Raw genomic sequence first — 12,725 nt, 5'->3', positions numbered from 1 at the left:
GGTACCGTTATATGGGGGCTCTACGAAGACGTGGACCTGCACAGACAATTTTCTGTCTTAGGCTGTAGTATCCATTATGGACTTCCAATACCAAATTTGAAATAATTCCGGTGAATAAATTCGCTAAAATCATCAAAATACCGAATATCGAGAGGTACCGTTATATGGGGGCTATAAAAAGACGTGGACCTACATTGCCCATTTTTAATACCAAAAGTCCTGCAGACATAATATACATTTGAGCAAAATTTTATAAATCGCGTGTCCGTCTGTCTGTTGTAATCACGCTATTTTTCGAACGAATTGAGATAGAAGGCTTAAATTTTGCACACCCAGTAGGCAGGTTAAGTTCGTAAATGGGCCATGTAGGTCCACGTTATCATACAGCCCCATATAACGGTACCCCCCGATATTCGGTATTTTGATGATTTTAGCGACATTATTCACCGGAATTGTTTCGAATTTGTTATGTGAAGTTCGTAATGGACACTACAGCCTAAGACAGAAAACTGTCTGTGAAGGTCCACGTCTTCGTATGGCCCCCATATAAAGGTACATCCCGATATTCGGTATTTTGTTGATTTTAGCCACATTTTTCAATGGAATTGTCTGAGATTCCACACAAGGAGTTCATTGTTAGTACTTTATCCCTTGGAAGAGAACTATCTATATAGGTAGCCTCCATAAAACGGCACCCCCTGATTATCGGTATTTTAATGATTTTAGCCACATTTTTCAACATAATTTTCTGTAATTCTTCACAAAGAGTTCTTTGTGAGTACTTTATCCCCTGAATGGGAATTGTCTATATAGGTCCACAATATCGTATAATCCCCTATACAACGGTATCTACCGATATTTGGTATTTTGATGATTTTAGCCACATTTTTAACGGAATTGTCTGAAATTCTACACAAGGAGTTCTTTGTGAGTGTTTTACCCCCAGACATAAATTTGTCTGTATAGGTCCACAATATCGTATATTCCCCCATATGTAGGCGCCTTCCTTTTGATGATTTTTGCCACATTTCTCTTTGGATTTGTCTAACACATATAGTATGGCCCCATATAACGGCCTTATTCACTTTATGGTTTTTTGATAAGTTTAACTGCATTATCCAAACAGTCTTACTGGTATATGAAGTTTAAAGTGAAACACGCTTGAATTCAGATTATCTATATATAAAAGAAAGTTGTGTTAGTTACTACGCTTATAACTTAAGAACCGCTGGACTGATTTTAACGATTCGTACAAATTCGGAATTGTCTCCTGTCAGAAAAGGATAATATCCAACAAGTAAAAAAGTAAGTTCGTCCGGGCCAAACTTTAAATACCCTCCACCTTAGGTTAAAGGAAACATTAGAAGAAATGTGGCAAAAAACCATTAAAATGCCGAATATCTGGAGGTGCCGTTATATGGGGGCTATACCAAATCGTGGACCCATACATGCAATGTTTCGCCAAAGGAGCTGGAACCCATTATGACCGACAAATACCAAATTTTAGACAAATCCGTGAAAAAATGTGGCAAAAACCATCAAAATACCAAATATCGGGAGGTGCCGTTATATGGGGGCTATACCAAAACGTGGACCTATACATGCCATGTTTTGCCACACGTACAGGGACCCGTTATGACCTACAAATACCAATTTTCACACAAATCAGTGAAAAAATGTGGCATAAATCATCAAAATGCCGAATATCGGGAGGTACCGTTATATGGGGACTATACCAGAACGTGGACCGATATATCTCATTTTCAAAACCAACCATCCTAGACACAATGCAAATAGCTCTGCTAAATTTTGGCGCTCTACGTCAAATAATGTTGGCTGTATGGTGATTTCAACAGACAGACAGACGGACATCGTTAAATCGACTTAGAATTTTATGCTGATTATGAATATATATACTTTATGGGGTCTACGACGAATATTTAAGGATGTTACAAACGGAAAGACAAAGTTAATATACCCTCCTTTCCAAGGTGGAGGGTATAAAAATATCGCGTAAAAATTTGATATATTAACATTTTCATTTTGACTTTTGAAATGTACAATAGTAATGTTTCATTTTGCATGATTTTTTTCCATTTTGACTTATTTTTTTCTAATGTACATTTGTAGTGTTTTTTTATATTTTATTTTTGAATTCGAATATTAATACCAATTATTTAATTGACTTGATTTCTTTAGAACTGAAATTGATGTAGGGTTACATGGAAGTGTAGTACCGAATTATGTGGTGGCGAAACGGAATAGATGATATCGAAATAATTTAGCGCGGTCACACCAAAGTTGAAAGATAATTACTTTTTCAAATTCCCTCAAAAATTACGAAAAAGGGAAAAATTCGAAAAAAAAATGTTCAATGGAATCGAATTTTAAAATAATAGTACATTCTATTGACAAAATTTGTAAGGATCTTTAAACATTTGCTGTAAAAATTCAGCGAACAAGTTGAAAATTTTTTCAATTTGTTATTCTTCTTTTTTGTCATTTTTTTTATTAATTTGTATCATATTGAATTCAGTGGATTTTTTGTGAACAAAATAAAGAATAATTTTTCAATATATACCATTTTTCACAAAAAAATGAAATAAGTGCGAAATACGATGTTAACTGACATCTACCTTTCAACTCCAGGGCCGACATCGTGGTTCAGCTGGAGGATGCGAACACATTTGAACAAACAAAAACTATCGAAAAAGCCTAATGGGGTTCATTTCAAAGCGTGGACCTACTTCTTTCATGTGACAATAATCCGTCCAATGAGAGCTCAAAATGCAAAATTCTTTGGGAGTACAATCAGTAAAATTCCAAACTCTTAGTAAGAAAAGGATATCTGTGAATAATTATGCTTTGACAGATATGCATAATAGACAAAAACTACGGGCCGGCAATGCGGACCGGGCCAGCTAGTTTTATATAAAAATGTTTCCTTTATCCTAAGGTGGATGATTTTAAAAGTTCTGCCCGGCCGAACTGAATGTTTTTACTTGTTTTTAAAGTAATATGGAAGTTTATTGTTTTGTTATTGAAATTGCGCGTTACAGCCCATACTTTTATCATAGTATATAATTCAAAGACGAAACAAATGTCCGGTTCCTTAAATCATATGATGGTTATACAAAACGTGATCAGTTTTTGCAAGGGTGGTTTCTTCCCAAATCACCATCATTTGCCGAAACTAGTATGAAAATATAGTTAAAATGTAAGATATACTTGAAATCGAGTTGTACACTTTTCCGGGGGTTATGACCAATATAATGAACTGCAAAAGCGATTTAAGGTATCATGAAAGTTTAGGAAAATGTTCTGAAAGAATATAAATCCTTTTCCCTCTTCTATTTTGTGTCCTTTACATTCGGTATTTCATTGATTGCAGTCCCAATGAATTTACATATAGAGTTCTCAGTGGACGTTTTGAAATTAGCCCCATAACGTTTTGTCGGTTATTTTTGTTTGTTTAAATGTGTTCGCATCTTCCAGCTGAAGCACGATGTACATCCTGGAGTTGAAAGCTAAATGCCAATTTCAGACATAAAAGATCGCCATTGCCCATCGTATTGCGTACTATTTCATTTTTGATATTATTCATTCAGAACTCAAAACAATAAAAAATGTAAACTTCTATATAGTTTTTAAATTGAAAAATTTAAATTTAATTTTTATTGGCATATTTTACGCATTTTTTTCCAAGATTCCATTCCGAAATTGTATGAATTGTGATAATCCGTCAAGGCTTTATTGAGTTATAAGCATTGTAACTAACAAACAAATAGTAACTAACAAACAAATGAAAACAAATCTTCAACTTGTTCGCTGGTTTTTTACAGCGAATGTTTAAAAGTCCTTACGAAAAGTTCCATTGAAGATTCAAAAATGTTCTCTTATTTTTTCCGATTTTAGATTTTTTGCAATGCAATAGGCTCTTTTTTTGGTTTCTTAGCTATTTTGAAAAAGTAATTATCTTTTAACTTTGATTTGACCACGTTAAATTATTTTGGCATCATCTATTCGGGTCCGCCACTCCATAATTGTCGTCGCTTTGTACTACCTAAAAAGAATATTAGAATTAAAATAAAAAAAACTCTACAAATGTACATTCGAAAATAGTAAGTCAAAATGGAAACGCAAAATAAAACAATACTCTTGTACACTTCAAGTCAAAATGAAAATGTTCAAATTTCACATATTTACCATGGGAAAATTCCGAATTTGTGTGAGTCGTTAAAATCAGATCAGCGGTTCTTGAGTTATAAGCGTAGTAACTAACACAACTTTCTTTTATATATATATAGATAGATTAGAGGTATGCGTGGTCAGTTCCTGAGCCCTCAAATAAAATACTGCATATCGGGAGGTACCGTTATATGGGGGCTATACGAAGACGTGGACCTACATGACCAATTTTCTGTTTTATGCTGTATCATATGTTACGAATTTCAAATACCATAATAAACGAATCAAATATCGAAACAAGTTTCTTTATTTGAGAACATTTAATGTCAACATCAACAACATTTGAAATATCAACATTAAAGGCTGATTGATAAGAAACACAAGATAAAAAGCAGCTAAGTTCGGTCGGGCCGAACTTTTTATACCCTCCACCATCTGGAAGAAACATTAGACATTAATTTTGGCCGGGCCGAATCTTTAATACCCTCCACATAATGGTAATGGAAACACTAAAACCAACTATGACCCACAAATAGCAATTTATAGACATATTCGTGGGAAAATCATCAAAATACCGAATATCGGGAGGTACCGCTATATAGGGCTATACAAAAACGTGGACCTATACATACAATATTTCGCCAACGGAGCTAGAACTCATTATGACCAACAAATTCCAATTTTTAGACAAATCCGTGATAAAATGTGACAAAATACTGATTATCGGAAGATACCGTTATATGGAGGCTATACCAAAGCGTGAACCTATACATACAATGTTTCGGCGCACGAACTAGGACCCATTATGACCTACAAATACCAATCTACAGACAAATCCGTGAAAAAATGTGGCAAAAATCATCAAGATACCGAATATCGGGAGTAACCGTTATATGGGGGCTATACCAAAGCGTGTACCTATACAAGCAAATTTTCGCCACCGGAGCTAGAACCCATTATTACCAACAAGTACCAATTTTTAACAAATCCATGAAAAAATGTGACAAAAATTCTCAAAATACGGATATCGGGAGGTGCCGTTATATGGGGGCTATACCAAAGCGTGGACCTATACATACAATGTTTCGCCGCACGAACTAGGACCCATTATAACCTACAAATACCAATTTTCAGACAAATCCGTGAAAAAGTGTGGCAAAAATAACCAAAATACCGAATATTGGCATGTACCGTTATATGGGAACTATTCCAAAACGTGGACCAACCATTTTCAATACCAACCATCCTAGATATAATACAAATTATTCTGCTAAATTTTGACGCTCCACGTCAAAAATGTGGGCTGTATCGGGATTTCAACAGACAGACGGACATCGTTAAATCGTCTTCGAATTTTATGCAGATTATGAATATATATATACATTATAGGGTCTACGACGAATATTTAGGGATGTTACAAACGGAATGACAAAGTTAATATACCCTCCTTTCCAAGGTGGAGGGTATAAAAATTCCGTCGAAAAACACCTCTTAAATGAAATGCTATACGAAGACGTGGTCCCGTAAAAGTAATTTTTATTATAGTCAAATACTTCAAATATATGAACTCCTTATAGAAAAATGTGACTAGGATCATCAAAATACCGATACTGTTATATGGGGCTATCACAAGAGACATTCATGTTATGCACCTATATTTCAGTTATTTTGTATTCAGTGTTTTTTTATAATTGTGTTTTTTATTGTGACTATAAGTTCTACTTGCTTTTCAGGAACGGAACATTTATAAAATATTACTATATTGCAGATTTTGAAATGCAACTATTATTTGTCGAATTGTTGAAAAAGTTTCACAATTGGCCAAATGAAGAGAAATTACCTCTTTCTGTACGTCGACATAAAAGTGAATGAGAAAGAACAAGTAAAAAAGATGTAAGTTCGGCCGCGCCGAACTTTTAATACCCTCCACCATTTGGTACAAATTTGGTAATTTTCAAAAAGTAAAATCCGTTAAAAGTTCTGTTAATATCTTAAGAATTCCAAATGCTTATACGACGACGTGGGCCTGCATAGGCAACTTTCGTCATAAGTTATTACAATATTTAAATGCGAAACTTGAAGAAAAATCAGTTTATAATGTAGCTAAAATCATTAAAATACCGTATATGGGGGGTACCGTTATATGGGGGTTATACGAAGACGTGGACCTGCACAGACAATTTTCTGGCATGGGCTGAAGTATTCATTACGACCTTCACATGCCGTATTTGAAACAATCCCGGTAAATAATGTCGCTAAAATCATCAACGTACCAAATATCGGGGGGTATGGTATATGGGGGCTATATGAAGACTTGGACCTATATGGCCCATTTTCTGTTTTATGCTGCAGTATCTATTACGAACTTCAAATACCAAATTTGGAACGATTTCGCTAAATAATGTCGCTAAAATCATCAAAATACCGAATATCGGGGGCTACCGTTATATGGGGGCTATATGAGGACGTGGACCTACATAGATTATTTTCTGTCTTAGGCTGTAGTATCCATTACGAACTTCAAATACCAACTTTGAAACGATTCCGGTAAACAATGTCGCTAAAATCATCAAAATACCGAATATCGGGAGGTACCGTTATATGGGGGCTATATGATTTCTTGGACCTACATGGCCCATTTACGAACTTAACCTGCCTACTGGCAAAATATACATGTGTGCAAAATTTTAGCATTCTATTTCTATTTGTTCGAAAGATAGCGTGATTACAACAGACAGACAGACGGACAGACAGACAGACAGACAGACACACAGACAGACAGACGGACATGGCTAAATCGTCTTAGAATTTTACGCTGATCAAGAATATATATACTTTGTTGGGTCTGACATGAGTATTTCAAGGAGTTACAAACGGAATGACAAAATTAATATACCCTCCATAGTATGGTGGAGGGTATAAAAAATTACATTGTGAATTTGAAAAGCATATTTGGCGATACATGAATTTCAATTGTTGTAAAAAAAAAAATGGAAAAGTACCTAATATGCAAAAAAAAAAAAAAAATAAATAAATAAAGTAAAATTAAGAAGAAAATTCTAATTACATATCTATGTACATATGTGTAACAGATTGTCAACCAACTGTAGTTGTGGAACTAGATTATTCACTCTCCTGAAATTTTTGAATTGTAATAGTTAGAGTGATGTATTCTAAACTTCATAAACACTTCTGCCAGCCTGGAAGATCAATGCTGCAACAAGCACAGTATTTAGCTCTATCGTTGAATTTTCATCAGATGCAATGAGTGTTTATGTTCATTACAGACAATGCGACTATATCAGTTTTGTCGCCATTTTACATACAATGTTCGTTTACTTCGGGATTGATAAACAACTAAAAAGAACAATTGCCGATAATAGTCGAGAAATATGCAGTTAACTAACTAACTATTAAACAAGCAAAATGTCGAAATTGTTGGCTGTTTGGTCATAACTTCTAAAATAATTGATCTTTTCCAGAACCTATAACAATGTAATAACCTTTACGATATCTAAGAAAATTGTAAAATTAGTAGATTCATGCAGGTTATGGAATAGAGCAAACTTCAGCACCTTGATGGAAACTAACGATTTCGATTAAAAGGGCATTTCGATTTTCAGCGGCTTCAGCCCATCATCAACTTTACAAAAATTAAAAAAAATCCAATGACGACAGCGGTGTAAAATTATATTAAAATATATTAGTGAAACTAAGCTGAACACATATAACATTAGTTTTCTCTAATACTATAAAGAATCGAAATAAAGTGGGTATACGAAAAATGCTTCTGAATTCGAAAGCATTTGATTATTCTGAAGTGAGGGAAGAACCTTCGACTACTCATGTAAATGGTCCACAGGAATCATGAGGAGGCACCCTGTTGCAGTCCTCAGGGCAGTATTTTGGAAGGTGTGAATGATTTGCACTCGTATTCGCAGATCGCATTGCATCCACATAGCTAACCAGAGACCGGCCTATTGCTTTCTAACAGGTCAAGAAGGTTTCATTATCCAAGGTTCCCCTTGAAAACCTGGTTCCGACTGTTTAATTTATCGCAGATAGCTGTGGCTTGCGTTGACGATTTGATATTTTGGAGAAGTTAATGGTCGGAATTATGTGCCTCTCGACCTGCACATTCAGCTTTGTTCTCATCTCCGCAATCCATGTGGTAAATAGTGTGGCAGTTGATTTGGTGTCGAATATTTCCATATTCCTCTCATGGAAGAGGGTGGTGTGTGATGGATCCTTTGATTTTTTAGTACAGAAACTTTATCTCATTTTGCAATATTTGATCAGCTGCGAGGTTTCAATGTTAATATGTTTGATCAGCATAAATTTTTGTCTATCCTTTCAGTCTGTTTCCATTTAAGTTTGTCAGTTTTGCATCATTCCAAAAATATTCACTTAATTTTGCCTTTTAAATATTGGTGATAATACATTTTGTGATGTTATTGTTTATCGAGATTACTCTTGTATTGACTGGCCTGGTTTGTTATACCCTCCACCGTACATAGTATGGAGGGTATATTAAGTTCGTTATTCCGTTTGTAACTCATGGAAATAATAATTTTAGACGTAACAAAGTATATATATTCTTGATAAGCGTGAAATTGAATGAAGCTAAAATTTTGCACAGATATGTCTTTTGTCTGCAGGCAGGTCAAGTTCGAAGATGTCGGTCCACGCCCCCATATGACGGTACCCCCGATATTCTGTATTTTGATGATTTCAGCCAAAATTTTAAATGGAATTTTCTTAAAATCCACACAATGGGTTCCTTCTGAGTACTTTACCCCACGAAGAGAATTGTCTACATAGATCCATTTTCTAGTATAGATAGACAGATATTCGGTATTTTCATGATTTTTGCGACATTATTAACAATTGTTTTATCTGTTTAACTGTTATCTGCTTTTTAACTTGTTTTTCTTATCAATCGGCCTTAAATGTTAATATTTTGAATGTTGTTGATGTTGATATTAAATGTTCTCAAATATCAAAACTTGTTTCGGGGTTGTTTTCATTTGTTAATTTGGTGCAAAAAATGCTACCTAATGATAATTTGATCAGTTTATTGTTCTCGATCACTTCGTGATTTGGCTTTTAAGGCCTACCTGAACAACAAAAACAATGATAATTGGAACATTTTTGTCGTTATCGGAACAGAGCGAAGTCGGTGATTCGTTGCAAGTGTAGAAAGTATTTTTCTAAGAAATTAAACGCAATGATTTCCAATGCTTGGAGGCGTTTTAGGGAGTATTGATGATCATAACTATTCTTTTTAATACAGGATCTCACAAATTCGTAAGCCAAAATCTGTTGGAGTTGATGGGGTACCTTAGATTTTATACTCTCCACCATTCTATGAAGGGTATATTAACTTTGTCATTCCGTTTGTAACTGCTCGGGACACTCATGTCAGACCCAACAAAACGTAAGAATCTATGTCGATTAAACGATATACGTCTGTCTGTTGTAATCACTTCGAACGAAGTGAGATAGAAAGCTAAAATCTTTCATACATGTGTATTTTGCCAGTAGGCAGTTTAAGTTCATAAATGGGTCACGTTTTTGTATCGTATATAACGGTACTACTCAATATTCGATATCTGGATGTATACTGGAATTGTTTCAAATTTTGTATTGAAAGATCTTAAGTTAGTTAGTAAGTTAGTTAGTTTCTACGCTTATAACTTAAGAACCGCTGGACTGATATTAACGATTCATACAAATTCGGAATTGTCTCCTGTCCGAAAAGGATAATATACAAAAAAATCTCGTAACAATTTGATATATTATATATATGATATATTTTTTTCCATTTTGTCTTACTTTTTTTTTCTAATGTACATTTGTAGTGTTTTTTATATTTTAATTTTGAATCCGAATATTAATACCAATTTCTTTAACTGACTTGATTTCTGGTGGCGAAACAGAGTAGATGATATCGAAATTTGCAGTAAAAAATCAGCGAAAAAGTTGAATATTTTTTTACTTTGTTATTCTTTTTTTTTTGTCAATTTTTTCAATTTGTATTATCATATTATATTCAGTGAATTTTTTGTGAACAAAAAAAATATATTTTTTACCATATATATAATTTTTCACCAAAAAGAAAATAAAATAATTGCGAAATACGATGTTAACTGACATCTACCTTTCAACTCCAGGGCCTACATCGTGATTCAGCTGGAAGATGCGAACACATTTAAATAAACAAATAATCCGTCCAATAAGAGCTCAAAATTCAAAATTCTTTGGGAGTAGAATCTGTAAAAATACCAAATATAAAGGGTGCAAAATAGTAGAGCGAATTGGACTTTTGTAAGAAAAGGATTTCTATCCTCCCAGAAATTCTTCCCAAACATTCAAGATACCTTAAATAGCTATTGCAGGTCATGATATCGATCATAACTCACAGATAAGGGTACAACCCGATTTCATATTTATATAACCATCGCATGATTTAAGCTATTTTTGGGGTCTTGAACACTTTTTTTTAATTTTTTTTTGGCCCTTATTTGGCATCTTTGTTTCTAAGGGGGTAGAGAACCTATTCGCATAAAATTTGAAATTTTCAGAGTAGGGCCCATATTGTTCTTGACCACATTTATCAATTGATTTGGCTAAAAAATTGTGTTTATGCTACCCTGGGGTAGGGAACCATCATACAGATAATTGCCACATAGGAATTTATTTAAGTAAAGTCCCCACATTGGAGTATCCCCAAGTCCACTTTCACATCTAATGTGTGGTCAGAAAAGAAAATTTTGTATAATTTTGAATTTGTAACCCCCAAGAGAATATTGGTTGGGAACGTAGATTTGGGATGTACATCTATATGAAATAAATTGTGGAAACATTAAAAAATTACAAATATAAGAAAGTAGCACGGGACCGAGTATGTGTTGAATCGTCATTGAATTATACTATGATGAAAAATATGGATTTTATGGGGTCTCCAACTTACAATTTAAATGCCACCTTTTGGCGGACTTATTATGCACAATCTAAGGTGTTAATGGGTTGAAAAATAATTAACTTAGGCTATTCTTTAATCATTCAGGCCTCAATCATGAGGTGTACAAAATACAGTAAATTCCAAATTACTGCTCATTTGACTGGAAAATTTTGTAACGATTTTTACCATATTAAAAACTTATATATATATATATATATATATATATATATATATATATATATATATATATATATATATATATATATATATATATATATATATAACTTTGAGCTAAAGTATTAACTGCTATTTCCTTGTTTTTGTCTTTATTTTTTAGTGGAAGATGTCTGGACTTCGAATCCTCCAGTAAGAGAGAACACCAATTAATTCAAACTTTAGCAGCATCAATTCGACCACATAACTATCACACTAAGGCTTATATCAACCAGAAATATGCTAAAGTTCTCTAAGTTTGTTTTCCAACTAAGTAATGTAAATATTTATTTGACCAATCTACTTGTAAGTGTATATTCTATCTAAAACATATTAATGTAGAGTTTCATTGCATAAAATAAATTTGTGAGAAAATATTATGAAATAGTTGTTTTTTTTTCGGAGAGTTTCTCTTGTAGTAAGTAATTACTTTATTTATGTAATTAAATCATAAAGTATTACCTAATTTTTGGAACTTTTATCTTCATGTAAGCGATCATCACCAGGAAGAAATGAACCACGCCTGCGATCATTTCAATCGTGACTAAATAGCGCACACAGGGTTACTTCTAATAACCACAAAGTTCACTTCCTAGACAGTTATTCAAATAATTTTAAAAATAATTGTCTTCTTTTTTAATTTTTTTCCAATGTTCGCTTGCATAGATAAAACAAAGGTAAGAGAATATTAAATCTCTGAATTATAATTCATCACTACAAACGCATTGTTTTTAATTTTGTAGAAACTGTTCTTGTTGTATAAATAATTTGTATGTTTAATATACTTCTTTAAATTCTTATCACATTTTTATTTGTCTTTTCCGAAGAATGCAAATTAGTTAAATAAAGAAAACACTTAAGATGCATGTGCTTTCTATATGCTAGGTTTCTGGTCGGTAACAAATGATGTAATAAATGTCACGGCCATAAATAGAAGATAAGAAAGGGTCGATCACACACTAGGTACGTTTCGTTTCTCCCGCAACGTATTTTGTGCGTGGAGTGCATGCTCATGTGCATTTTTGTGTTAGATGTTAAGGCTAGATTTAGTTTTTCTATTGAATAAAGAATCATTTCTCGTCAAACACTCAACAACATTGCGTCTCGATTCATTCCCTCTCCCCCTAACACATTGCTAGACAACAACTTTTACACGTAAATATTACATTTTCATTATATTTCGAAGCAAATATATAAATAAGACAGGCGAAAAGACGAGATATAAAAAAGTAATTATAACATTAAACAAATTGGATATAATCTTAAATCATCTCAGAAATCACAATTAAGAGGAAGATAGAAACAGGCTACATCATAGCACAGTCATACCATTTAATAACTCCTAAAGTTGGAAGAGAGT

At 33.5% G+C, this 12,725-nt stretch overlaps 1 protein-coding gene across 3 annotated transcripts in view; it reads left to right on the top strand.

Moving 5' to 3' along the window:
- LOC101898847 (flightin) overlaps window positions 1-11,750 on the top strand; it is a 59,807-nt gene extending 48,057 nt beyond the window's left edge. For all 3 annotated transcript variants that reach the window (XM_059131521.1, XM_059131520.1, XM_005188830.4), the window contains exon 4: window positions 11,490-11,750. In XM_059131521.1, coding sequence (XP_058987504.1) covers window positions 11,490-11,622 — 133 coding nt within the window. In that variant the 3' untranslated portion in view covers window positions 11,623-11,750. The remainder of the gene's footprint in view (window positions 1-11,489) is intronic.
- Window positions 11,751-12,725: the final 975 nt, after the last annotated feature.

Source organism: Musca domestica, unplaced genomic scaffold (assembly GCF_030504385.1).
Source record: "Musca domestica strain aabys unplaced genomic scaffold, Musca_domestica.polishedcontigs.V.1.1 9, whole genome shotgun sequence".
NCBI lineage: Eukaryota > Metazoa > Arthropoda > Insecta > Diptera > Muscidae > Musca > Musca domestica.
The sequence above is the reverse complement of the archived record's forward strand: the minus strand, read 5'-3'. Positions and strand labels throughout refer to the sequence as shown.